This window comes from Neophocaena asiaeorientalis, unplaced genomic scaffold (genome assembly GCF_003031525.2).
Source record: "Neophocaena asiaeorientalis asiaeorientalis breed wild unplaced genomic scaffold, Neophocaena_asiaeorientalis_V1.1 scaffold184, whole genome shotgun sequence".
NCBI lineage: Eukaryota > Metazoa > Chordata > Mammalia > Artiodactyla > Phocoenidae > Neophocaena > Neophocaena asiaeorientalis.
This window is the reverse complement of record NW_020185325.1, coordinates 2,078,870-2,106,724: the sequence shown is the minus strand read 5'-3', so window position 1 is coordinate 2,106,724 and position 27,855 is coordinate 2,078,870. Positions and strand designations below refer to the sequence as shown.

At 36.3% G+C, this 27,855-nt stretch overlaps 1 protein-coding gene across 2 annotated transcripts in view; it reads left to right on the top strand.

The window, feature by feature from the left end:
* Window positions 1–27,855, top strand: part of EDIL3 (EGF like and discoidin domains 3) — a 411,746-nt gene that overhangs the window by 250,363 nt on the left and 133,528 nt on the right. For both annotated transcript variants that reach the window (XM_024734369.1, XM_024734368.1), the window contains one exon: window positions 18,987–19,168. In XM_024734369.1, coding sequence (XP_024590137.1) covers window positions 18,987–19,168 — 182 coding nt within the window. The remainder of the gene's footprint in view (window positions 1–18,986; window positions 19,169–27,855) is intronic.

The following is a 27,855-nucleotide window of genomic DNA, read 5'->3' as shown; positions in this document are numbered from 1 at the left end:
TGGATCTACAATAAAGTGAATATGGGAGAAAAGAGAAATATACTGGGGAATTCCAAGTTTATGTGCACATGAATGTTTACTTGGTGTCTGTTTATTTTTCTAATGATTATTGTGAGCCTAAAATATAAAGCTATGAAAAACAAAAATTAACAGCTACTACAAAAGCAATTCTGGGTTAGAACACAAAGTTCTTGATAAAGTAATGATACAACTTTTGGAAATTATACACAAACCTTTGTATCCTAAATTAGACTAATGTTGTGATACTTACCCAGACGCTAATTTCTTGTTTGAAAATATTAACATTGAAAACAATTGCCTCCAAAATTTAGCCAGAGGCATTTCATTAACCAGAGAATAAAGCCTTATATCATAATTGGCTTTCTTATAAGTGAACATTGAAAGCAGTTCGTATATTGTAGGGAGAAAATAAAGAGCAAGAGAGAGAAGAAAAATAAAGATGTAGAAAACCTTGAGGTAGGCAGTTCACTATAGTCCTTTTTTTGCGGTACGCGGGCCTCTCACTGTTGTGGCCTCTCCCATTGCGGAGCACAGGCTCCGGACACGCAGGCTCAGCGGCCATGGCTCATGGGCCCAGCCGCTCTGCGGCATGTGGGATCTTCCCGGACCGGGGCACGAACCCGTGTCCCCTGCATCGGCAGGCGGATGCCACCAGGGAAGCCCCACTATAGTCCTTTTTTATGGATCTCTAGCTATAAAATGATGCTAAATTAGCATCATTAGCATTTAAATTAGCATCACTTGAACCTTAAAAGACTAGAGTATGAAATGTCATGCCTCTGCCTTGCTCAAAGAAGAGTTTTGACAAATATGTTTTAAATGTTTAATGAATAACAATCAATGTTGACCCTTCAGTCTACAAGCCATGGCAGAAACAATGATGAAGAACACAAAGTGAGCTAAGTTACTACTCTTTGTCTTTAGAAACATGATAGCCAAGTGCCCTGCTTGTCATTTCTCATCACTTCTCCACACTGCTTAAGACATAATGCAGCAAACAGAATGTCCCCAGCAAACAGATTGTATCACAGTGTTTATCATGACCCTTTGGTAATAGATTCACCTGGGGTCAAATCTTCCTTCTGTGACTTTAGGGGTTATTTAACCTCTCCGAGCCTCAGTTGCCTTAATTAAAATTGGGAATGAAACTGCTATTCATGGGGTTATTTTGAGGCTGAAATGCCTGACATTTTTCTCTGCAATAAATATGTTCAGGCTTCATTTTTATTCTTCAGGAATGTCAGTGAGAGAAAAGATCCATACCTTTGGAGGAAAGAAGTTTCTTCTGAAACTGTCTCTTCACTTTACTTTGTTTATTTGACACTTCAGAAAAAACCAGTATTCATATACCTCAAAATCAGATCAAAAAAGAGTTGGCTAGGTGCTAAGGGGCATTTCATGATTTTTCTTTCAATACATCCTCTTTATGTCTTTGGAAATCTGAAGCAATGAATATTAACATTCTTCTCACATTGATTGGAAAAATAAGTCATGATGAAGCAAAAATGGTTATGCTGAAGATATGGGAACCAGGTATATTATTCAATTTGGGGAGAAAAGATTTGTTATTTTACTCTCAGTTATGGACTTGAGGAAATGAGATTTCTTAGATTACTGCAACAAAATTGCCACCAGCTAAAACTTTTATCTCCATCTAACCTAAAGATAGGATTACTCGGATATTAAATAGGGAAAAAAAAAACTTGATTATAAAGGCACTTTTCAGAGTTATAATCTGGTTTATCAAAGTGTTAACACGAGACTTTTTCCCTAGGAGAGATCCTTATTTTTTACCACAATGAAGAAAAGTGACTGCCAGTCACAGACCTATTTTAAAAAGAGATTATTTAATTGGTTATTTTTATTTCCAGTGAGTCTGGCACTATACTGTGGGGAATCATTTCGTGTTCATTCATTATAAGAAGCTATCGTTTATATTTCCCCCAGGCAGAGATTTATCTGACAATTTGAATGCTTTGGGGACAGAATTATCTGATGATGAATATAATATTAAGGCAACGCCAAGTGACATGACATTTTGAATCATTTTCAGTAAGTGTTCATGACTAATAATTGTGCTTATGTTATGTATTTTTATTAAAGAATATTTTGTATGGGAAATGGGAGCAGATGTTCTACTCTTCTTTTATTTCCTGAATAAGAAGTAAATGCATGTAAAACCTGGCTGAACTGGCAGTATATTTTTCAATCTTGGATTCTTCAGGTAGTCACAGTGGAAGTCAATCTCTCCCACCATAACTTTTAACTCTAACTTTTGCTTTATAACAATAAAATAACAACCATAACAATTACAGTGGAAGAGCTACCATTCACTAAGAGCATATTGATTGCCATATGGTTTACTATGTGCTTACCATATATTGTTTGTAACCTATGACACAAACCTAAGGTGGGTGTTATTTTCCTGGTAATAAAGATGATTAACTCACAGTTTCCATACTTTGCTATATATTGGTATCACCCAGGTTTTTAAAAATACAGGCACCTGGAACTGCATTTTTGTTCATGCCCTTAACCAAACTTGCAATGAAAACAGTCTTGATGAGCTGATATAACAGAAAATTCTCTAAGACTCGATAAGTCACTTTACATACATCACAAGTCACCAGTATATTACACTTAGTTGTTACCTTATTTCCCAGATAAATTACTTACATTTGTAAACTGTATGAGCCTATGAAATTGTGGACCTTTAATTCTATTAATATAAAATGGGTGTTTCTATTGTCTTTTTATCTTTGCAGATTTGGTTTAGCTGAGCAGATAACTTTTGAAAGTACTGAGGTGCCAAGAATATACTGTCGTAAACCCCAACCAGAGCAATGTATAGTTCACACAGTCATTTCTTTTTTCTATAGCTAAAGAGGTTTTGGGTAATTGAAAAAAATGTTCAACAAATGTATTAGTAATGTAGGTAAAATTTATATCCCTGGTTCTATTTATTTTTGTGTAATTTATCATTCCTGTATATTAATAATAGTATTCATATCTTGCTGTATCCTAATGACATTAAGGTACAAAATAACTGCTTTTAGTAATTTTTTGAAGCATGAGACTAAAGTGAAGGATTCCTAAGAAAAGTAAATCACTATTTTCCTCATTTGCACAGGAATTTTTAGAAATCATGATAATTCTTCCAACTCCATTTTGCGTTAATGACTGGGCTTTATTTTATGTTTGTGATTTATTGGCCTTTATCAGATTCCTGTTGAGCTGTCCAACATGAATTAGATGAAAGCTTCTGGAGAAACTAGTATTTTACATAACTCCAAAGTATGAGACACATGAAGTTCTCTTTTAATTAAAAGCTTAAGAAAAGCATGAAATTCTAGTTTTGACTTTTTTTTTCAAAATGTAAAACTTCCTAAAGGGCAGTCATAGGATTATTTGTAGTTTAAAACTTTATATTTGTCATCTAATTTTTTTTAACATCTTTATTGGAGTATAATTGCTTTACAACAGTGTGTTAGTTTCTGCTGTATAACAAAGTGAATCAGCTATACATACACATATATCCCCATATCTCCTCCCTCTTGCGTCTCCCTCCCACCCTCCCTATCCCATCACTACAAGGTGGGCAAAAAGCACCGAGCTGATCTCCCTGTGCCATGTGGCTGCTTCCCACTAGCTATCTATTTTATATTTGGTGGTGTATATATGTCCATACCACTGTGTCACTTTGTCCCAGCTTATCCTTCCCCATCCCCGTGTCCTCACTCCATTCTCTACATCTGCATCTTTATTCCTGTCCTGCCCCTAGGTTCTTCACAACCTTTTTTTTTTTTTAGATTCCATATATATGTGTTGTTGCAATGATAAATGGGAGCGTTTCCTTAATTTTTCTTTCATATTTTTAATCATTAGTGTATAGGAATGCAAGAGATTTCTGTGCATTAATTTTGTATCCTGCTACTTTACCAAATTCATTGATTAGCTCTAGTAGTTTTCTGGTAGCATCTTCAGGTTCTCTGTGTATACTGTCATATCATATGCAAACAATGACAGTTTTATTTATTCTTTCTCAATTTGGATTACTTTTATTTCTTTTTCTACTCTTGATTGCTGTGACTAAAACTTCCACAACTATGTTGAATAATAGTGGTGAGAGTGGGCAACTTTGTCTTGTTCCTGATCTTAGTGAAAACGGTTTCAGTTTTTCACCATTGAGAATGATGTTGGCTATTGGATTGTCATATATGGCCTTTATTATGTCGAGGTAAGTTCCCTCTATGCCTACTTTCTGCAGGGTTTTTATCATAAATGGGTGTTGAATTTTGTCTAAAACTTTTTCTGCATCTATTGAGATGATCATATGGTTTTTATCCTTCAATTTGTTAATATGGTGTATCACACTGATTGATTTGGGTATACTGAAGAATCCTTGCATTCCTCGGATAAGCCCCACTTGATCATGGTGTATTACCCTTTCAATGTGCTGCTGGATTCTGTTTGCTAGTATTTTGTTGAGGATTTTTGCATCTATGCTCATCAGTGATATTGGCCTATAGTTTTCTTTTTATATGACATCTCTGTCTGGTATTGCTATCAGGGTGATGGTGGCCTCTTTAGAATGAGTTTGGAAGTGTTCCTCCCTGTGCTATATTTTGGAAGAGTTTGAGAAGGATAGTATTAACTCTTCTCGAAATGTTTGATAGAATTTGCCTGTGAAGTCATCTGGTCCTGGGCTTTTGTTTGTTGGAATCTTTTTAATCACAGTTTCAATTTCAGTGTTTGTGATTTGTTTGTTTATATTTTCTATTTCTTCCTGGTTCAGTCTCAGAAGGTTGTGATTTGCTTAGAATTTATCCATTTCTTCCAGGTTGTCCATTTTATTGGCATGGACATTACTACAGCTTGTAGTAATCTCTCATGATCCTTTGTATTTCTGCACTGTCAGTTGTTACTTCTCCTTTTTCATTTCTGATTCTATTGATTTGAGTCTTCTCCCTTTTTTCCTTGATGAATCTGGCTAGTGGTGTATGAATTCTCTTTATCATGTCAAATAACCAGCTTTTAGTTTTATTGATCTTTGCTATCGTTTCCTGCATTTCTTTTTCACTTATTTCTGATCTGATCTTTATGATTTATTTCCTTCTGCTAACTTTGCATTTTCTTGTTCTTCTTTCTCTAATTGCTTTAGGTATAAGGTTAGGTTGTTTATTTGAGATGTTTCTTGAGGCAGGATTGTATTGCTATAAACTTCCCTCTTAGAACTGCTTTTGCTGCATCCCATAGGTTTTGGGTCGTCGTGTCTCCATTGTCATTTGTTTCTAGGTATTTTTTGATTTCCTCTTTGATTTCTTCAGTGATCTCTTGGTTATGTAGTAGTGTATTGTTTAGCCTCCATGTGTTTGTATTTTTTACAGATTTTTTCCTGTAATTGATATCTAGTCTCATAGCGTTCTGGTCGGAAAGATACTTGATATGATTTCAGTTTTCTTAAATTTATCAGTGCTTGATTTGTGGCCAAAGATATGGTCTATCCTGGAGAATATTCCATGAGCACTTGAGAATAAAGTGTATTCTGTTGTTTTTGTATGGAATGTCCTATAAATATCAAGTAAATCCATCTTGTTTAATGTATCATTTAAAGCTTGTGTTTCCTTATTAATTTTCATTTTGGATGATCTGTCCATTGATGAAAATGGGGTGTTCAAGTCCCCTACTCTGATTGTCTTACTGTCAATTTCCCCTTTTATCGCTGTTAGCATTTACCTTATGTATTGAGGTGCTCCTATGTTGGGTGCATAAATGTTTACAATTGTTATATCTTCTTCTTGGATTGATCCCTTTCATTATGTAGTGCCCTTCTTTGTCTCTTATAATAGTCTTTGTTTTAAAGTCTATTTTGTCTGATATGAGAATTGTTACTTCAGCTTTCTTTTGATTTCCATTTGCGTAGAATATCTTTTTCTATCCCCTCACTTTCAGTCTGTATGTGTCCCTAGGTCTGAAGTGGCTCTCTTGTAGACAGCATATATACGGGTCTTGTTTCTGTATCCATTCAGCCAGTCTATGTGTTTTGGCTGGAGCATTTAATCCTTTTACATTTAAGTTAGTTATAGATATGTATGTTCCTATCACCAATTTCTTAATTGTCTTGGGCTTGTTATTGTAGGTCTTTTCCTTCCCTTGTGTTTCCTGCCTAGAGAAGTTCCTTTATGTTGTAAAGCTGGTTTGGGGGTGCTGAATTGTCTTAACTTTTGCTTGTCTGTAAAGGTTTTAATTTCTCTGTCAAATCTGAATGAGATCCTTGCTGGGTAGAGTAATCTTGGTTGTAGCTTTTTCCCTTTCATCCCTTTAAATATGTCTTGCCATTCCCTTCTGGCTTGCAGAGTTTCTGCTGAAAGATCAACTGTTAACCTTATGGGGATTCCCTTGAATGTTATTTGTTTCTTTTCCCTTGCTGCTTTTAATGTTTTTTCTTTTTATTTAATTTTTGATAGTTTGATTAATATGTCTTGGCATGTTTCTCCTTGGGTTTATCCTGTATGGGACTCTCTGTGCTTCCTGGACTTGATTGACTATTTCCTTTCCCATACTAGGGGAGTTTTCAACTCTAATCTTTTCAAATATTTTCTCAGCCCCTTTTTTTCTGTTCTTCTTCTGGGACCCCTATAATTCAAATGTTGGTGTGTTTAATGGTGTCCCAGAAGTCTCTGAGACTGTCCTCAATTCTTTTTATTCTTTTTTGTTTATTCTGCTCTGCAGCAGTTATTTCCACTATTTTATCTTCCAGGTCACTTATCCGTTCTTCTGCCTCAGTTATTCTGCTATTGATTCCTTGTAGAAAAATTTTAGTTTCATTTATTTTGTTGTTCATCATTGTTTGTTTAGTTCTTTAGCACTTTAGTTCTTCTGGGTCCTTGTTAAACGCTTCTTGTATTTTCTCCATTCTAGTTCCAAGATTTTGGATCATCTTTACTATCATTACTCTGGATTCTTTTTCAGGTAGACAGCCTATTTCCTCTTCATTTGTTTGGTCTGGTGGGTTTTTACCTTGGTCCTTCATCTGCTTGTATTTCTCTGTCTTCTCATTTTGCTTAACTTACTGTGTTTGGGGACTCCTTTTCACAGGCTGCAGGTTTGTAGTTCCTGTTGTTTTTGGTGTCTCCCCCAGTGGGTAGGGTTGGTTCAATGGGTTGTGTAGGCTTTCTGGTGGAGGGGATTGGTGTCTCTATTCCGGTGGATGAAACTGGATCTTGTCCTTCTGGTGGACAGGACCACGTCTGGTGGTTTGTTTTGGGGTGTCTGTGAACTTATTATGATTTTAAGCAGCCTGTCTGCTAATGGGTGGTGTTGTGTTCCTGTCTTGCTAGTTGTTTGCCATGGGGTGTCCAACACTGTAGCTTGCTGGTTGTTGAGTGGAGCTGGGTCTTAGCTTTGAGAAGGACATCTCTGGGAGAGTTTTTGCCTTTTGATATTACATTGGGCTGGGAGGTCTCTGGTGAACGAGTGTCCTGAACTCGGCTCTCACATCTCAGAGGCTCAAGCCTGACACCCAGCTGGAGCAACAAGACCCTGTCAGCCACTTGGCTCAGAAGGAAAAAAGAAAGGAAGGAAGGAAAGCAGAAAGGGAAAGAAAAAAATATTATTAAAATTAAAAATATAAAAACATAATAAAAAAGCAAAGAAAGAAAGAAGAAAGCAACCAAACCAAGGAACAAATCCACCAATGATAACAACTAAAAAAAAAAGCAACAAAAAAACGGACAGACAGAACTCTAGGACAAATGGTAAAAGCAAAGCTGTACAGACAAAATCACACAAAGAAGCATACCCATACACACTGACAAAAGGAGAAGGAAAAATATATATATATATTAAAAAAAAAAGGAAGAGAGCAACCAAATCAATAAACAAATCTACCAATGATAATAATCTCTAAATACTAAGCTAAAATAAACATAAAACCAGAAACAAATTAGATGCAGAAAGCAAACCCCAAGTCTCCAGTTGCTCCCAAAGTCCACCACCTCAGTTTTGGGATGATTCGTTGTCTGTTCAGTTATGCCACAGATACAGTGTACATCAAGTTGATTGTGGAGATTTAATCTGCTGCTCCTGAGGCTTCTGGTAGAAATTTCCCTTTCTCTTCTTTGTTCGCACATTTCCTGGGGTTCAGTCTTTGATTTGGCCCTGCCTCATCATGTAGGTTGCCTGATGGCATCTGTTCTTCACTCAGACAGGACAGGATTCAAGTAGCAGGTGATTAGGGGGCTCTGGCTCACTCAGGCCAGAGGGAGGGTGGAGTATGGAATGCCAGGCAAGACTGCAGCGGCAGAGGCCAGTGTGGTGTTGCAACAGCCTGGGCACCATGTGTTCTCCTGGGGAAGTTGTCCCTGGATCATGGGACCCTGGCAGTGGCGGGCTGCACAGGCTTCTGGGAGGGGAGGTGTGGATAGTGACCTGTGCTTGCACACAGGCTTCTTGGTGGTGGCAGCAGCAGCCTTAGCATCTCATGCCTGTCTCTGGTGTCCGCACTGATAGTCGTGGCTCGCACCCGTCTCTGGAGCTTGTTTAGGCAGTGCTCTGCATCTCCTCTCCTCGCGTACCCCAAAACAACGGTCTCTTGCCTCTTAGGCAGTTCCAGACTTTCTCCCAGACTCCCTTCTGGCTATCTGTGGCACACTAGCCCCCTTCAGGCTGTGTTCACACAGCCAACCCCAGTCCTCTCCCTGGTATCTGACCTCCGAAGCCCGAGCCTGCAGACAAGCCTCTCAGGCTGGTGAGTGCTGGTTGGTACCAATCCTCTGTGTAGGAATCTCTCTACTTTGCCCTCTGCATCCCTATTGCTGTGCTCTCCTCCATGGCTCCGAAGCTTCCCCCCGACCACCGCCACCCGTCCCCCGTCTCCCCCAGTGAAGGGGATTCCTAGTGTGTGGAAACTTTTCCTCCTTCACAGTTCCCTCCCAGAGGTGCAGGTCCCATCCCTATTCTTTTGTCTCTGTTTTTCCTTTTTTCTTTTGCCCTACCCAGCTACATGGGGGGTTTCTTGCCTTTTGGGAAGTCTGAGGCCAGTATTCAGTAGGTGTTCTGTAGGAGTTGTTCCACATGAAGATATATTTTTGTTGTATTTGTGGGGAAGAAGGTGATCTCCACATCTTACTCCTCCACCATCTTGAAGGTCCCTCTTTGTCATCTATTCTTAATGTAAGTTTATAAGAAGCATACCTATTTATTTAATCATTAGGTCAGACTACATAATAATAATATATTCTGTTTGAACATACCAGAAAGTAGCAGTGTATCTCATTATGAATATTTTGTTGAACATAGCTAATATTCTATCTTCTTTTCAGCAGTTGAAGGTTTAAATCCAGATTTAAGGTTTTTAATACCTTACTTCTCTGAAATATATGTGTGCGTTATTAGGTAGCTCTCATACACACTTTAGTTGTTTTTCTATAAATATTGTCCAACAAAAATGAACATTTAACCTGAACATAACAAAATATCAGGGTCTACCATTATTATATAAAATTACTTTGAAAAGAAACAAAAGTTAAATTTCTTATTTTAATAGGCTTACCTATATTCATTACATTTTAGAATAGATCTCATGTGAATCTCAGATAAGAGTTAATATATGAAAAGCTGGCTTAGCTTCTACAGATTTGTAATAAAATTGTTACTCTATTAAATTCTTCTAGAATGCTGTTTCTATAAAATTCATAAAGCATCCTTTGTTTTTGTAGCTTTACATTTGTTTTGTTTAAAATTCTACATTGGGTTTTCCCTTTCAGAACTACCAAAATCACTGCAAATACTATATGCAAAGCATTTGTGATACTTTCTTCTCTAGGAATGTTCGATTAGTAAATGCATTATCATCAAGAATTCATCTTCTGTCTCAGTTCTCTACTGGAAATGCTGACAAATGATTTACTTTTTTATTTAGTTTGGAAGGAGGAAAAATAATGGAGCTGAGGTTGTGACATTGAGAGCAGACTTAAAAAAATTACTTGTGAGAACTTTTAGTTCCCTTTTCCAACACTAACAGTTCTCTGACTCTATGATTATTGTGTATTTATTTTCTCTATGACAAACGCTTCTTTATATTTTTAAAAGTGAATATACATGTAGACATCTCTAGAATTCAAATAATCAAATCATCTACTGTGTACTTCCAGGCTCCATTTTGCCCTCAATCCTTTGTTCCACCAACTTTCCAAAGTATGCTAGCATTAGAGAGGGCTCATTATGCTGTACCTGCCATCTGCAATGGCTTCCTGTTTATCCTCTTCTTGCTTAGTTTCTTTTGACCTCTGGAACATTGAGACTTCATACTTGACCTGAGATAACATCCAGCCTGAAGAAAAGCAAAGCTGCATTGTACAGGAAAAAAATGACCAGATAGCTGATAACTGGTTATGGGACAGTGATTCATCTCTCAAATAAAAGTCTGTTTGACATGCCAAACATATTGCTATAATAAAACATCAGAGGCAACACCTTGCAGTACTTATATGCATTTACCAAAGACACTTAAAAGATGTAAATAACTTATAAGTGTGGAAAAGTGTCTTCTGCATAGCAGTGTTTGGATATTTACATTTGGTTATTCGACTCATGTTTCTTGGAGCAACTGCATCCCACCTTTAGCATTTACCTCGGCATTATACCCCTTTTTAGCTCTTTCCTGTGCAGATGTATGTTTTGTCGGAAGGCAAGAATAGGTATACATCTGCAGGTTTTTGAATTGCAGGCTTTTGACTCTACAGACAAATGTTTCATCAAACCATGTTGTTATCTTCATAGTTGGTAGAAGATGAATTGTGTAGTGGAAGTGGAAACCTGAGTACAAGTTACTGAAATCTTGCCTGGCTGCAAAAGTACATTCAGTGCTTGAAAAGCCTGTATGCTTTTCTCTTTTGAAAGAATATATCTTAAACAAACTAAAATGTGCTCTTTGATAGTCCTATGGCGATGCTGTTAGCTGTGACAGGATGATAATATTAGATTTCATTGACCTTTGTGAATTATCTCAATACAAATTTTGGCCTTTGAATACTAGAGTCCATTGGCCCTGCTATTCTGCATCAATATGCTCAAAAATTAGATTGGGGAAATATTAGTGGACAGTTTCCTATTCAAATTTAGCTTATTCATGAGTTTAATTTTTTCTGGAATTTAAAACAATTAATTTAAACTGACTTGAGATAATACAGTGTGAAGAAAAGCATAACCGCATTTTACAGGAAAATAGCTAGATGGCTGAGAATTGAATTTGTAACTTTATAAAGGCTGGTTTTCACTCCAGATACTTCCCCTACCTCCAAGCACTACTTCTTATGTATTTCAAGTGTTCCAGCATACCAAGAAAGAATTTCTGATTTTAACACCCACCCAGTATATAGAATCCTTAGAGTGATAATATCTACATTCAGAAGATAATTCAGTTTCAAGAAAGGAAGAGAAGTAATTCCAAAACAACAATGATTTGTTTTCATTTATGTTAACCCACAATATTGAGAACTGCCAATTGTAAGTCACTGTGCTAAGTGCTTTGGAAACATAAATAATGCAAAAGGCATGGTTTCTACCTTTAAGAAGTTTGGTATCTGAGAGAAAAAATATGCACAAATAGTTGTTCCTCATCATTTATCTTGGGCACCTCTGAGCTTCTTGATATTGAAAAGAATACAGTTCTTAATAGAATGGGGAAAATTCTTTAGTGGCCACGTATCACAGAATCAATCTTCAAGATTGTGAAGAAAATTCGCATTTATCAAGTGTAAGCAGCCCATCTGATGCAAAGAAATAGAGTTTTCTCCAAGTTACACCTTCATTTTATGTAATTCCAAATACGCTTAACTAATTTTTGGAAATCATTTTGATGATTTTTCAGCTACTGGTTTCCCTAAGCGACGTTACTGTGGCCATATGTGAAAACTATGTCTTGACACAAAGCAGCATTCTCTAAGTATGGAGAGAAACAAACATCACCAAATGGGATTTTCACTCTCAATCCTTTTAAGGTGATCACTTCCAGTGCAATGGGGAGCAGCTGGCTGACCCCCAGGGTGCTCTTCAGGGATTTGTGAGTGAAGGGAAGGCTGTGCTGTGCATGTCCACTTTCACATTCTCACACCATGTGCGGGGAGTTCCTTCCCACCTCCCTGGTCTCTTACCACCAAACCAGTGCATCCAAACCCTATTCCTGAGATCAGCCTTTCTTATACTTCCTATCGTCGTTCTATCCCTTGTCCTCTTTCCTCTGACACCAGTCTGCAGCACCAGCAAAATGATAGCCTGAGAGAAATCAGCAAGTGTGTGTGTGTGTGTGTGTGGGTGTGGGTGTGGGTGGGTGTGTGTGGTGGGGCAGTGGGGGAGCTTAAGTGACAAGACTCACAAGCAAAAAAATCTTCAGGGCTCCTGTTAACCTCTGAGGCGCAGTGTGAGGAATAGTGACCTTGATCTCTCCCTCACCAATTTAGAACCTAGTATCAAGACAACTCTAAAGTAGAGCAAATACTAGGAATAAGAGAAAGGCCATGGTCCAAGTGGCACAGAGGGAAGTTTCTGCTTGAATCAGCATTCGCTTCTGCAGTATTGGAGGTCATCAGTAATTCCTTCGCCAGCGCTCGTGTTCAGCACAATTATCGTGCTATGCTAAGCACGGCAGAGGTCTCACTCCTGTAAGATGAGATGCCCAGAGAAAGAGAAGACTGAAGATGTTTAAAGATTTGTTTCTTACAGGGCTTTAATTTGAAATCCTTTCATTCTGAAGATGTCTGGATACTGAGATAGAGCGAATGAAAGCAGTACATTCCTGTTACAGATTCATCCAAGCATCTCCCTTATTTGAAAGGCTTAATCAGCACACTCAGGAAAAGATGTGAGACATCTTGAGGCACTGCTTCCTTGTCAGCTGAAAGATCAATAAAGTGCAGACTCCATTCTTTGCCACGCTCCAGAAAATGAATTTGCAGAGTGAGAAGGACTTCACTTTGAAGCTATTTTATTTGCGCGTGAACTTGGCAAAGGCAGAGAAGCCGCTCTGGGGAGAGCATGTGAGGCTTGGCCCCAGCTGGCCCAGTTGCTCTTACTCAGCCTTCCAGGTGACATCACTCACTTGCTCAGTTCATCTGAACAGCGGGGCCTCAGGTCAAAGGCATTTCCAGGCCACTCAGACAATTCAGGCAAAGCAGTTATTTAACTGATTATGGAAATGACACCTAAAAGCCTTTGGTAATCGTTGTTGATTGGACTCATTAATTTAGGATTACTGTTGAATCTGACAAAAGCAAGCACAATACCAGAGATACATAAACACAGCTCTTATGGTCAGGAAATGTAGACCACCATGTCCTACTGCCATATTTGACAGTGATCAAATTGCCACGGGTCCCACTCTAGGGGTAATGGTGGACAATTTCAGAAATACCTGGTTACTTTGTGGCAACTAGTTGAAAGAGAAGTAATCCATTTGACTGCCAGTCTGTGGTTTTTTTTTTTTCCTTATGGAAGAAATGCATTCCCTCTTTACTCAGCATGTAAACAACTTCTAAAGGCTTCAGTATCTGTGTACTCTTGAGACACTAAGTGAAATAACTTTTTAATTTAAAAATAAATTACACAAATAAAATATTACAATGTTAGCTGTAATTTTTACTGTTTATTTACCTTTTATATTTATTTTAAGATTAATTTTCTGCTAAGAATGAGGCTTGCTGCTGGATACTATGTGGTATATAATCCCTGTCTACAAAGGGGCTCCCCATTTTGTGGGACGGCAGATGTACACACATGGATAAGCCATGGGGCAAGGAAGTTCTGGGTGTGGCCTCAGCTTAGAGGCAGGTTTTCAATTTTCAATCCTGTCCCTGCAGCCTGGTTGATGTGAATGTAGCCCATAGGGTTCTGCATGGTAATAGCAGGTGGGACTAAAACAGGTCCCCTCAAATGCAATCCACCAGCAAGAATAATTTTTGATAAAATTTTAAGGAAGGAATTAGATTCAAAGGTGTTATTTGTGAGACATGGCCAATCCCTTAACTGGGAGCTGCTATCTGCTATTTACTATCTGTCACCTCGAAGATACTCCATTTCTCTCTGCCATTCTACATCTAATTAACACTAGCTCTGCTCGGTTTTAACTTCTAAGTATGCTTTGAACTCTTCTTCCCATTTCCCTTTCAGACCTGCATCATTTTTCACCTGGACCATGGTAGTAGCTTGCTATTTGGCCATAGTTTTGTCCCCTCTTCAGTCATTTATATTAAATGACAATATCACCATAGTTAGAATCCTTCAAAAGCTCCCCATCACTAATAGAATCAATTTTTCTCAGCAAAATAATCTAGGCTATCTCTGCTTCTTCATCCCATCATTGACTATCCTCTGACCAGCCCGTCTTGGTCTAGTAATACTGATCTGCCTCTACTTCCCTAATCATACCAGGCTGTTTCCTATCTCTCTGTCTGCCCTTCCTTTCTTCTTCACTATGTTAATCCCTACTCTATTCCAGGAAGTCTTTCCCTGAAGCCCAAGCTGGCTTATAATTCCCTCTCCTATTCTCCCAGGGAATCCTGTGCATTCAACCTCACAGCCTCTGCTCTATTATATTAAAATGTTTCCTTCAGAAAACCAGTACAGTAAATCTAGTGCAGTAGCTGACTTCTGCTTCTCACTCAGAGATCAGATTTATGTCACCTCTCAGAAAGGCCATCTCTGATCATCTCATACTCCCACCTGTTTCACCCCTTTTTTTTCTTTCACTTATCACTTCATGGTATTTCCTTGTTTATTTAAGTGTTTGTGTATAGTTTGTCTCTCCACTAGAATATGAACCCTGAGAGCTGAGACTTTTTCTGCCTTGTTCATCCCTGTATCTCCACTGCCTGGAAAAGTGCTTGGTATATAGTAGGCCTTTAATGAATATGCATTTTTCAAAACTGAATTTAATGAATGGAGAATGGATGGATGGATGGATATATTGATGAATAGATGGGCATGTAGTAAGAGGTCAATAAATTAGTCAAGACTGAATAAACCTATCCATATTAGATAAGCAGTATATAGGCCAATAATGGTAGTAGGTCAATTTTTTAACACCTGTAAAGGGACACAGACCACCATAATACCTCAATGTTTACTTCTGTGACTCACTGCCACAGACTGTTGTCTACTATTTTAAGGTATCCCAATTTGTGAAAGCTCTGTCATATCCTGAGTACCACTAGTAATATTCTACACGTTTCCTTCATGTTAATTTTCCTATCTTCTATCCTAGTATGTTTATGCAGACATCCACGTATAAAAACGCAGAAGAAAAAGAAATGCAGAATCAACTTTTAAAGAATTACTGAACTCTTCACTCTATCAGTTGACGTTATTTTCTGTTTGTGCACAGAGCATTTGGCTTAAATTCTAGACTCATCTTTTATGAGTTTAACTTCCCTCCTCAAAGGTTTCCTCATTTATGAAATAGGTGTGATAATCTTTTTTTCCTTGAAATATTATTTTGATTATGTGAGGAAACATATGTGGATGCATTTTTCAGACTTCAGAATGCTTGTCTAATATTGTTTTTCAAATATTATTTCATATCCTTACCTCACTTATGGATAGTGATAGCAGTGTATATCTCCATATTATCTTTCTTTTAAGCATCTTATTGTTTGCTGCTTAAGGTCACTTAATCTTAGGTGTATAATCATTTGCATTCTGAATTGCAACTCCTTCATTAGTTTTTATAATTGTTGCATTTAATAGGACATTGGGGAAGTGGATGGCACAGGCAAAAGGAAATTGGATTTTGAACCTTTTATTATGATGACATCCATTTGATTGTGGTCCAAATGACGAGTGAAGGAAAGCTAGTGTGTGACAACTTTCCAGTATGAAATAAAGTGTAAGAGTTGGATTTACTTGTTAGTTTGCTGTTTGGGGGGAAAAAAAAAGCCCCCAATACCAATATTCAGCACATATTTATTGAGCTCTTCTTATGTACAAGCCAAGCCACTGTGAGCATCTAAGGATGCAGCAGTGTAAGATCTGGTGCCTGCTCCACAGGAGCTAAAAGGCCAGGATCACCTCATCTCTAAAGAGAGAAATGCAAGTGGCCTTGTAGAACCAAGCTCATTATTCACAATTTATAGTCACAAAGGCAAAGCACTGTTTACCTTTCCTTACCTCATAACTGGCGAATTAGGGGTCACCATAACCACAATTTTTAAAATGAGAAAAATTGAGGACCACTCAATTTTTAAGGAATTAAACTGATACCTCACAGACTCATGCTTTGGTCGAGAACCCCCCAGAGTCATGTTCCCTCTGCTGGACTTTAGTGATCAGCAACATAAAGTATCGTATGTAAGTGAATGTTACAAAACTTTATTTTAAAAAAAATAATTGTGGAATTGAGGACTGAGAAAAGAAGTATTCATCAGTTTGACATCACAACAATGAGATAGCTCATGTGAAAATATTTTGTAAGCTGTGAAGCCCTGTATGAGTATAACATGTCAATATATTTTTTTAATTATATTTTATCTGAATGAATGACTGTTGAGGGCATGACAAAGATTGGGAGCCTTATGGCGGAGTAAAAAATTGCAAATATATTTTTTAAATTGCTCATTGGTGTTTGGCCTATATGATAATGCAACAGTTCACAGCCACTGTGTTTGTTGATATAGTAGCTAATAGGGGGAGGTTGGTAGGTTAAGAGTGCTGACAAAGTAGACATACTGAACAGTGTAGTTTGAGGGCTAATTTTTTTTTAAATGGTTAAAAATTCAGTGAAGATATCCAATTCAGCATAAGGTCTTTAGAAGTAAACAACTAAATAGTACACAGTTCTTTCTAAGGCTAAGCAGTTTAATTAATCAAAGCTGGCTCTCTAACTCTGCCATGCCACTGACGGACCTACAATAAATGGCCTCCCTGCCTGCTGTATTTTTCCATCCGAACATTGTACAAATCAAGGACAAGCACCCTTGAGACTCTTTTTAATGGCAATTTTCTTAAAAAGCCAGGCTCCTGCAGTTGCTTAAAATCAAAGAGCATCATGAAAGTTTCTTAGTGCTTTTATGAAATCTGTAAAGATCTTGAAGTTTGAAATGCAAAGCAAAGCAAGAGGCCAAAGACTCAACATTTGAGTTTTCAACGTTAATTTTTTAGGAATGTGGAAATCAGATTATTATCGTTGGCTTCTAATACTGCTACTCTAAAAACGAATGGCTTCTTAATTTAATGACTTCAAAATGATATAGCGCACCTTTATAAAGTGCTAAAGAGTTCTAAATACAAGTCTTTAGAAAAGATCTTACTACTTAAATTTAACTTATCAAGTGAATGACTTGTCAGCTGTCAATCACAGAGATGCAATTTTTGCTGTATTAATGTCATCTTTACTAATAACAACTGATTAAGATGATTACTTATCCACACATTTTTGTTTTTATAAAAAGTTTTTAAAGGTTTTAAATTCATTGGGGAAATGTTAGTAAGTAATGTGCTTAGAACTACTTATTATCTGAGCTTGGAATAGAAAAAAGAAACATGTTTACACTTAGTGAAAAAATGGTTACCAGTGAGAAACATCTTTGTAACTTTTTAAAATATTATACTCCAGTGGCAAAGTTCTTCCTTTCATATTTTCAATCTCAATCTGAGTGTAAACATTTAATTACTGATAATCATTAGACTTCAATAGTAATTAAAATCTAAAATATGCTTGGTAGCAATCACTGATCAAGTTGACTTATATACACTAACATTTAATAACAGCAGTATGCTCCTTTCATATTTTCAGGAATTCTAGTATGTTATAGTGTATTTTATAATAGAATTATCATATGTATTTTACAAATCTAATTTTGCAATAAGTTGAATGTAGTATATGAAATGTTAATGAAATTAAGAAAACTAGGTATTACTTTTTATTATATCATATTTTTCTGAATTTTCAAAACTGAATTCACAATAAATGTACTTTCTGGTGAAATTTTAGGAAATAATTAAGAAATTCGAATGCATACGATATATAGTACCTATATAATTTTTAGATTGATTTACCTTCATTTCTAATCTTAAAATCTAAACACTTTTGGTATCTGAGAACATATTATTTGAGCATATTATGCTTTAATCTTAGTATTTAAAATTTTTATTAGGAAATTTACCTTGAATTTCCAAGTTGCATATTTAAAGAACAATAAAAGAAAAAAGCTAAAATGTCTGTGTAAAATCCCAATTGGTAGAGTTGTGGATTTCAAACTTTTAATATCTTGATTTACTGAGTGGTATTTATACTGCTCTATATAATGTCTGAGTGCTTACTTGCTTACTCTATAAAAATAATTTGTCTACATATTTCCTGTTACTTATAACATATCACAAGTTATTATTATAATAATTTTAAATGTTGACAGATTTACACATTGCCCTTTCTGTAGAAGCATAACTGACAGTGGTTATAAAAATTTAACTTAAAAAATTTATAGAAGTGGGAAATGCTAAGTCAGTATGAAAATGATTTTGATACAAACCTCAGATGTAGGCTAGTCAAGAAATAATGGATCAACAGATATTTATTGAGGAATTATGATTTGTAGGGCATGCTAATGGGAATATAAAATATGAGAGAGACCTTTTAAGGACATTACACTTTTGTTAATGTGATCAGCAGAGGATAACAGTACATAACGCAGAATCACAGTGCAGAAGGGACATGTCTGTTCAGGTGCCACGTTCAAAGCAAAGGAAGAAGAGAGTGGCATGAGAGCAAGAATTATTTCCTAAAAAAAAAAAAAAAAAAGAATTATTTCCTTCATGTAGTGATCAGTAACAAATCTGTAAATTCCGAGGGGCTTGAATGGCATGATGGTCCACGCTGAAATCACTTTAAAAATATCTCCCATCAAATCTAACAGCCATATTTTGATATGGATTATTTCTAATACATTCAAACTTTTTTCCTCATTTGTTCCTAGAATGCTCGGGCCCATTGGGAATTGAAGGTGGAATCATTTCAAATCAGCAAATTACAGCTTCATCTACCCACCGAGCTCTTTTTGGACTCCAGAAATGGTATCCCTACTATGCACGTCTTAATAAGAAGGGGCTTATAAATGCCTGGACAGCTGCAGAAAATGACAGATGGCCATGGATTCAGGTAACAGATGGGATGAAACAAGGTTACTGGCAAGGAATGACCAGAGTCATTTCACAAAGAAGAGAGTGAGGGTCCAAAGTGTGACTTTTCTTCATGGTCACAAAGGAAAGGATGATTTAGCTAGAGTCCAAATGGACTATAAACTCTGAAACTGTGGGAAACATGCACATTCCATTGGAAAGTGTGTTAAGAGGGTTAAAAATGTTAAAATTCTTGGATTATAAATATCACAATCTTAAGGTACATATCAAAGAGGGAGGTTTTTACATATGCCATGTGTTCCTTAGTACTGTGTTAACATTTAGTAGCAACTTTGGATACTTCAAGAGTATAAAAATTGTGTCTTTTCCTTCTCTGTCTTAAGTAGTTCCATATGTGCAAATATAGAATATGCAATGGATTATGATAACACCTCAAATGTCTTTAGAACCCTCTTTCAATAGCTGAGTGTGTTTCAATTCATACTCTATTATTTATTAGCATCAGTCAGCTATTTTTTTTTAAACATGAGAAAACAACGCCATACCAAGAGACTAAGCGATTTCCCAAAGATGTGATGGAGGGTAGTAATGCCTGCATCTTATATTTTATCTACTTAAATACTTTTTGAGCCCTTAGCTGAAGTGAGACAGGAAACTACCTGTTTGGAGACAGAAAAGGTAATCAAACTATGATTTCTGTGAAAGATTATACCTCTGTTGGTGGGGAGCATGTTAACAACATCTAACAAGTCATTGATGTGTGCTGAAGAGAGGGAAAATCCAGTATACGCTGGGGTCAGAGGAGGAAGTAATTAATTATCATGAGAAAGCCTCACTGGAAGATAGCTTTTAAGATAGGCCTTGGAAGATGGCTTTCAGTAGAGACCAGATATCAAGGGAACAGCATGATCCAAGATGCTAGGTGAGAACCTGGGCAACGCCACGTAGAAAATCATGACCTGTGTTTAGGTTGCTAGAGGAATGCATTCAAATTTAGTGTGCGAGTTCAGCACGCTGTAGGATTTATGAATACCAAAAGGTTTTGGCTTTATTCCATTGGAATAGGGAGTTATTAGAGAATTTTGATTTGTTTAGGTAGCTGATCTGTTTTATCTGTTGACTACATAGTTTGAGTCCGAGGTAATTTTTAAGATAGGAATCCATGACGTGATGTTATAGCAGAAGATAGAGACTGCTTTATAGGCAGTTAATAGAAAGGGAAATTGATTTACGGCCAAGTAGTATGATTTCTGTAGTACTTTCAAAACAGGGCCAAAACCTCCTTCAGATATATCTTTGCTCAGATTTCTTATGAATTTTTACATATCCTATATACATTTCTTTTATCTATATGGCTCCATGTGGTTGCCTGATATTCTTGTTTTGTTTTATGAATTTAATTTGCATGTATTTGCAGAAATTCCTTCTTAAGTTGCACGTGATTTTGCTAATCTACAGCCACATGCACAAAGAAAATTCCAGAGAGTGGAAATGGCACCTTTTTACAGTTTTGATCATAGACTAATGAAGTTCCAGTTAAGTTTTAAATAAACACAAAACAACAAAAAATGCTTGTATTCTATTTGCTAAAAATCATTCCAGAGACCATTCTTTAAGTTGACCTTATGAAATGTATTTAGAGGATTGAGGTCATGATAAAACTTTAGAAATTATGACTCATAGCAGAAATTGTAGAGCAGTTGAGAGATGATGTCACAAGCTTGCATCAGGGTTTCTATCTGACAGATTGTTTGTGAGCGTCAGTGATTTCCTATTTCAATAAACCATAAATAACACACTTTGGCAGTTTTTTTCTCTGAGAAACACCTTATGACTGTTTTATATCCTGATTTTTCATTTATTTTGTCACGGTTTATTGCCTACTTAACACTATGCAGAAGTCTTTCAGAGTGTGAATGAATTTTAAGTTTTCTTTATCCCAGTGATTATAGGTAGAAATAACCTCAGTGAAACGGGACAGTGGTAGGCTCTTAGAGGAACTTAGATTAAATATAACTTTATCAACCTAAGTAGAATAATTAAATACTTCTTTTAAGGGCAGTCTTTTACTATTATTGCTGTGGTTATTATTATTTTTCTTTTGGTGTAAAGATGATAATGAACTCTTAGAGAAAAACAAGTAAACGTAAAGTAAAAGGGTTTATATTAGATGAGGAAATCTTGCATATGATGGGAGGAAAACTGAAAACTCACCATTGTTATTCAATACGTACTTCATGATTGTGTTCAGAGTATTATGTTATTATATTCTCTAATAACATCTTATTTTCTAAGTTATTTTTCTAAAAACAAAACGTGTATCCCTTTCTTAAAGGAAAACCGTATCTAGGAGGCTCTGGGAAGTCTAAATATGTACCAAATATTCTTTGTTTGAGCATTCGTAATTTCCCTTGTCATTTAATTCTTTTATTTATATTCAGTCCTTCAAATGAAACATTTGAGTACTTTACTTAAACTCACTTATAATGAGCACAGTATTCCTCTAATCTTTCAGGTGTATGAGACACATGCCCTAATTAGTATTCAATTTCATTTTCCTCCTTGTCTTGATGAAATGAAAATTGAAATGGCCATTTTTAAATTTACACACTCAGCATGCAATTATGGATAGTACCACAATATTCTTAATCAGTTCTGAATTTAAGGGGTTAGTACAGTAAATTCAGTTAAACAAAAAGGTTTTTTTTTCTTTTTTTTTTTTCAAGTTTTTCTGACCTTTATTTCCTCACCCAGATTTTTTTCCAAGTAATAAATAACCACCACCTTCAACACTAACTGGGTCATTAGCACCCTGGAATATCAATTTGCTTTTTGACTAATATGTCAGAAATAACAACTTTGCAGAATTATGGAAATATGCCTTGTAATATATAAAAATTAAAAGCTTATCTAAACCTTCTGGGAACTTTGCTCACTCAATCAGATCAGCCAGGATGATTATTTATTATTTATTTTAAAAGATAAATATTTTCTTTTCCTGTTATTTTTCTCTTCTTTTTTTATAGCTACATGTAGTTTTCATTTATTTTATTTTATTTTTTTAATTTCCAAGATGATTTTATTTGTATATTTTCTTTCTGGGATGCATATACATTAGATTTCCAGGCATTTATTTATTCATCCGTTCAACAAACATTTACTAAATGAGTGTCTACCCTGTGGTCTGTTCTCTACTGGGCACTAGAAAAAAGATAGTATTTGCCTTCACAATGCTTTCAATCTAGAATATAGAAAAGTAAGCAAACATAATAGTATAACATGTGTAGCCTGGTCTTACATCATCTGCTAACCATTCTATTTGAACCATAATATTTTATTATATCCAAACAGTCAATTTTTAATAGAGCTTTTGTTAAACTAAAAACTAGTTTGGCATATTTATAGAATATGAAAGGAGAGAAATTCCCATTACACTATATATTACATAGATATATTATTTATGCTGATCTATTTGATGGGTATATTAAGGCAAAGCCATAATCTTCCTTTGAAAGTTAATTTACCAGTAGTTGTTTCAGTGCTAGTATTTTATCACAGAAAAATAGATCTTGATCTTTCTATTTTAAATAATTCATTACCCTTTTAGAAAATGTGAATATGAACTTAATATGTTCCTTTTCTATATCCCACAGAGTTTAGTGGGCAGTGGGGGGGGGTAGTTATTTCTCAAACTTTAATGTGCCTAAGAATCACATAGGTCACTGGATAAAAATTAAAACTTCTGGATTGTCCCACAGACCTATTTATTGCAGGTCATCCTCAGACTGCACTGTAAAAACAGGGTTCATCAGCTCATAAAGCCTGGTTTTGTACTGCCTGAGATACATTAAAAATAAATAAATAAAATGCAAAAAACACTTTTGCTTGATGATCTGAGCACCCTGTTGTTGGAACTGCAAGTAGTGATAACTGCATGGGTGGAAGGAGAGGAAACGACAGTGAAGAAAAATGAGGAAGAATAGTAGGAATTACGTGACCCGCAAAAAGTCTGTAAACTAGAGGGAGGCAGAACCATGTTGTATATCCTAGTCAGAAGTGCGTCCTCCCTTTAGCAGCAATTCCTAAGTAGTCGTTATTCATTAGTCATAATAAAGTCTTTAAGTATTTTCAACAGTGTTCTTAAATGGCTATTAGATTCTTCTTTGTTAGAAAAGTTTAAATACCCAAAAGCAAGACCATCTGACTTTTGCATTTTAAACAAAATAATAGTTAGTGTGGAATACATGGACCCAAAAGAGACTTATGTGAGCACAAGTTATGTTACAAGTTCACATTTCTGGAATATAAATTTCATATGTGGTGGGGTTTTTTAAACTTCGTGAACTAGGTATTTAAAATGCTGCAAAAAATAGAGTAATCATATATTTCATTTCAAAAGCCTATATATAATATGTTTGAAGACTTTTTTGGTACTTATAGGCACCTGGAGCTCCTTGAAACACAAAAACCGTTTTTAAAATCATAAAATTAAAAAGTTGATATTTTGCCAGGTTGTTTTCTAGTTACAGAACCTGAATTGCACAGAATCGAATCTGTCTTTACTACTTCTTCATTCAAGTAGAATATGTTTTAGCCTGTTTTTTCCTGAAAAAAGCTACATTCTCAGATACACTCCCATTCATACTAAACATCTCTCTAAGGTTAATTACATCTAGACATTAATATATTGCTTCTAATCATCTTTGTTTCAAATAGTAATCTTGTATGGAAAATTACTATTTTCCTTTAAGTTGTTTATTAGAAGTGAGCTTCTACACATAGTTGTGTATGCTTTTAAAAAATGTTACTTTTTAATGTTTAAAAACAAAAAGGCACTTAGCATTAAGTAAAAATGGCATGATGCATCTTTACTGAAATATATTGATATATTTATCAATATATTTATTGATAATAAATATATTATCAATATATAATATTGACAATAAATATAGTTAGTCTCTAATTATTTGGTCATTTACCACATTTATACTAATACTAGTGCATATTGCTTGCTTATTTTCTTTAATGGATGTGTTTTGGATCTTAACTCCAGATTCTCTGAGCTATGGAATAGATGACTAACCAGATAGCAATTGTTCTCTAATATGAAAGAAGCTGCATTGGGAATCTCTTTCTCCTCTAAGCTGCTTCCTCTCTTTCAGCACCCAAGACCTCATTGACCTGGATTTCTTGCTGTTGCTCAATTTCACCTGGCTGTTTGCTGCTGTTGTAGTTAGGCACATACACTTCGTGGTTTTTCTATCGACCATCTACCAACCTTCTTTAGATTCAGCTCCTTTGTTGCCTTTTCGATACAGTGATCCCTGAAATTCCTGCTTTTTATCTCCAAAGCCATAAGTGACTACACTGTCCTTTTTTCCCACTCTGCCAACTATATATTTCAATCATAGCAGCTAATATACTTAACATAAAATGGTCTTTGTTTACCTTTCTCCTATGTCACTTGAGAGTTAGTATTACACCTGATTTAAGTCTATTTCCATAGCACCTTGAATTAAAAAAAAAAACAACTGTGTTGGATAGATGCAGATAATTGATAGAAGAAAAGAGACTGCTGAACAAAATAGATCGGAGAGAGATATTGGTTGTTTTCACATGGTAATCATACTGCACTGAGTGGTACTGAGAATGTCCAAACAACTTAGCTCATCTCTGTGTTCAGCTGTTACATACTTACATGTGAATTGTGCCCTCTAAGCATGATCCCATTGGTGCCACATGAGATCTCCACAATATAAGGAATTCCTCATGCATCTGGGCAGCAGAGGAATGAAGCTTTCTGTAATTCCAGTGGCCCATACTTTCCTCTGTAACCACTGCAAACCACTTTTATATGCAACGTTAGATGAGCGTGGGTAATATTTGTAAGGTTTTTGCCAGGAGGTCTGCTAATTAAACCCGGAGTGCCAAACACCAAAATTTTTATCTTCTCCTATCCTGGTTATGTTCTGTTCCAGAAAGGTTAAAGAAAAAACGTCTATTTTAACTTCTTACAAAATTTTTATAAGTTTGTTATTATAATCACACCACCAGAGTTTGAAACTTTAGACATTACCGTTGTTAAAATATTCATATTATTTTAATGTCTCTCTTAGTCTCTCTCTAAGATTAATTTACCGTAGAGAAACATTTAAAGTACTAGTATTTCCCAAGCTTATGCTATGTCATTTTTGCCCTTACAGAAATGTCAAAAAAACCCCAACAAAATGTATTAGTATTATTCATAAAATATAGAATATGAAGAGTTACAGGGAGTTGTTTTAACACAATTTTTAGCATCTATTAAACTGTTAGTAGATAATTCAGTAAAACACTCATATATAAAAGACTTTTTCATTATACATACTTGCTATACATTTTGGCCATGAGGAAAACATTTCCAACTTATCTTCTGTATTTACAAAGGTTGAGATTTTTTTTTTTTGCGGTACGTGGCCCTCTCACTGTTGTGGCCTCTCCCGTTGCGGAGCACAGGCTCCGGACGCGCAGGCTCAGTGGCCATGGCTCATGGGCCCAGCTGCTCCGCGGCATGTGGGATCTTCCCGGACAGGGGCACGAACACGTGTCCCCTGCATTGGCGGGCGGACCCTCAACCACTGCGCCACCAGGGAAGCCCAAAGGTTGAGATTTTAAATGTCTTGTGGTTCGTTTAGTTCCCAATGTCTCATGAATATTACCAGAGTGATTTTTTTTTTTTTTTTTAGTTTATGATACTGGTAGATTGAAATGGAGATCATCTGAATTGATTGAAAATAACTCTCTGTCATGGAAAAAAAACCAAAGTTTAATATCTCTGGGTTTTCCAATCTACCTTGATCACCTTCATGGCAAACTTACTCTGGTTCCCTCTTCAAATCTCTTCACGTGACCATCTGGGCAGCCTCTGGGCTATATATCCCCGTTTATGGCACTTAGGACTAAAGGAGACAGAACCCTAAGTTCCTATCATCTTTCAGAGTTTCTAGTAACTTTTCTCCGATGTTACCAAACGCTCTCGTGAACGTCAGTCTGCCGTGCCTGTGGATCCAGCTTCAATCCAAGGTGTTAACTGTGCTTATGAGACCTGCCCATGGGAGATTTTGCTTATGAGTCCACATCAGCTACTGCCTCCAATGCAACAATTCGTTCTGAAAGGGCTGCAGCAGTACTTCCTGCAAGGGCAGAGGAGGTCTGCTGGCAGCCTGTCCTGAGTCCTAGTGGGGGTAGAAAGGCCGAGAAGCAAGGGGAAAAGTGAGAGTCTGAGCTAAAGGTTTGATTGTCTCTTTATGTTTATCGTCTGGGAACTAGTGGGATTACTATTTGGACTGAGCTGAAGGAAACCCTTATTTCCACTGTAGACACTGAACAAATTTATTCTGCCCCAAGGCCTCACTGAAAACCTCCTTGTGTTGAAAATGTGACCAAGTACCAAGCCACTTGGCCTGATTCTGAAAGTTTTAGTTTTTTGAGACAGTAATTAATTTGAAACCATTTCAGTTTGGGGGATTTGGTTGTTTAAAACTAACTGAATATGGTTAGATTTAAGTGCAGAAAAAGTTACTCTAGTCACTTATACTTTGGATCCAGCTGTGTCTCATTATCCATACTATTATGTATTAGCTTGAAAATAATCTAACAGCTAGCACTATATGCTGTTTCAACTACTTGGTGTATATTGAATCTGTAATTCCATGTAATTGGTATTGTTCTTATACCCATTAGTCAGATAGGGACATCTAGGCATGGAACGATAAATTGTCCAAATTGACTAATCTAGTAAATTGCATGGTTGGGATTTAAACACAGACAGCTTGTGTGAGAGGCCAGCGCTAAGCCATTCCTAACCTCTGTACTATCCTTACTTTGAAAGCTCTTGGAAGTGCCCTTTTATTTATTTATTTATTTTTGGAGGTACGGGGTGGGTACTGGTAGTGGGTATGGGGGGAGTCTTGGATTTTCTTAAAGCTTTATAAAGTAGCTATTGTATTTTATAAAATTTATATCTGCCCATAAGCAAGCAGTGCGCCTCTAGGCTGGGGCAGTAGTTCTCAAGTGTCAACTACATAAAAATTACCTGGAGGGCTTTTTAAATATGGCCCCCATCCTTAGAGTTCCTGAATTAATAGGTCAGAGTTGGAACCCAGGGGACTACATAATAAGCAGACACCTCAGGTGGATTGTGATAGTGGAGATCCTTAGGAAAAAACGTAGTAATCACTACTCTGATGGAGCTCACAGTCTAGCAAGGGAGATATACTTCTCCTTGAATGTGCCCCTTTCACTATTAGAAGCAACTTAATTAAATAAAGATGTTGGAGAATAGTATAGTGTTCTTCCAAATGAGACATCAGTGTGGGATATTTTAAAGTAATGGATGGCATCAAGACATCACAATTCTAAGACCTAACTACTTAAGCTGCTTTGGTGATATTTTATTATTAACCTGCCTGTATGAGTTGTCTGCCTTAAGTGGAATCCCCATTCCTCCATGAACTGGAAATAGTAATGCTTAATCGTTTTCAAAGGATTTTTGCCTATGACGTGAGGCCTTCAATAATTAAGTCATAATTGAATAGTAAAAGGGTCATAAAATAGCCACATCTCTGGAAGACCAGGCTTTAAATGTTTTATTTTTAAAACCTCAGCTGGGTCTTAGGAGTCTTTAAGGAAGAAATACTTATTCTCTATGCAACCAGAGTATAATGA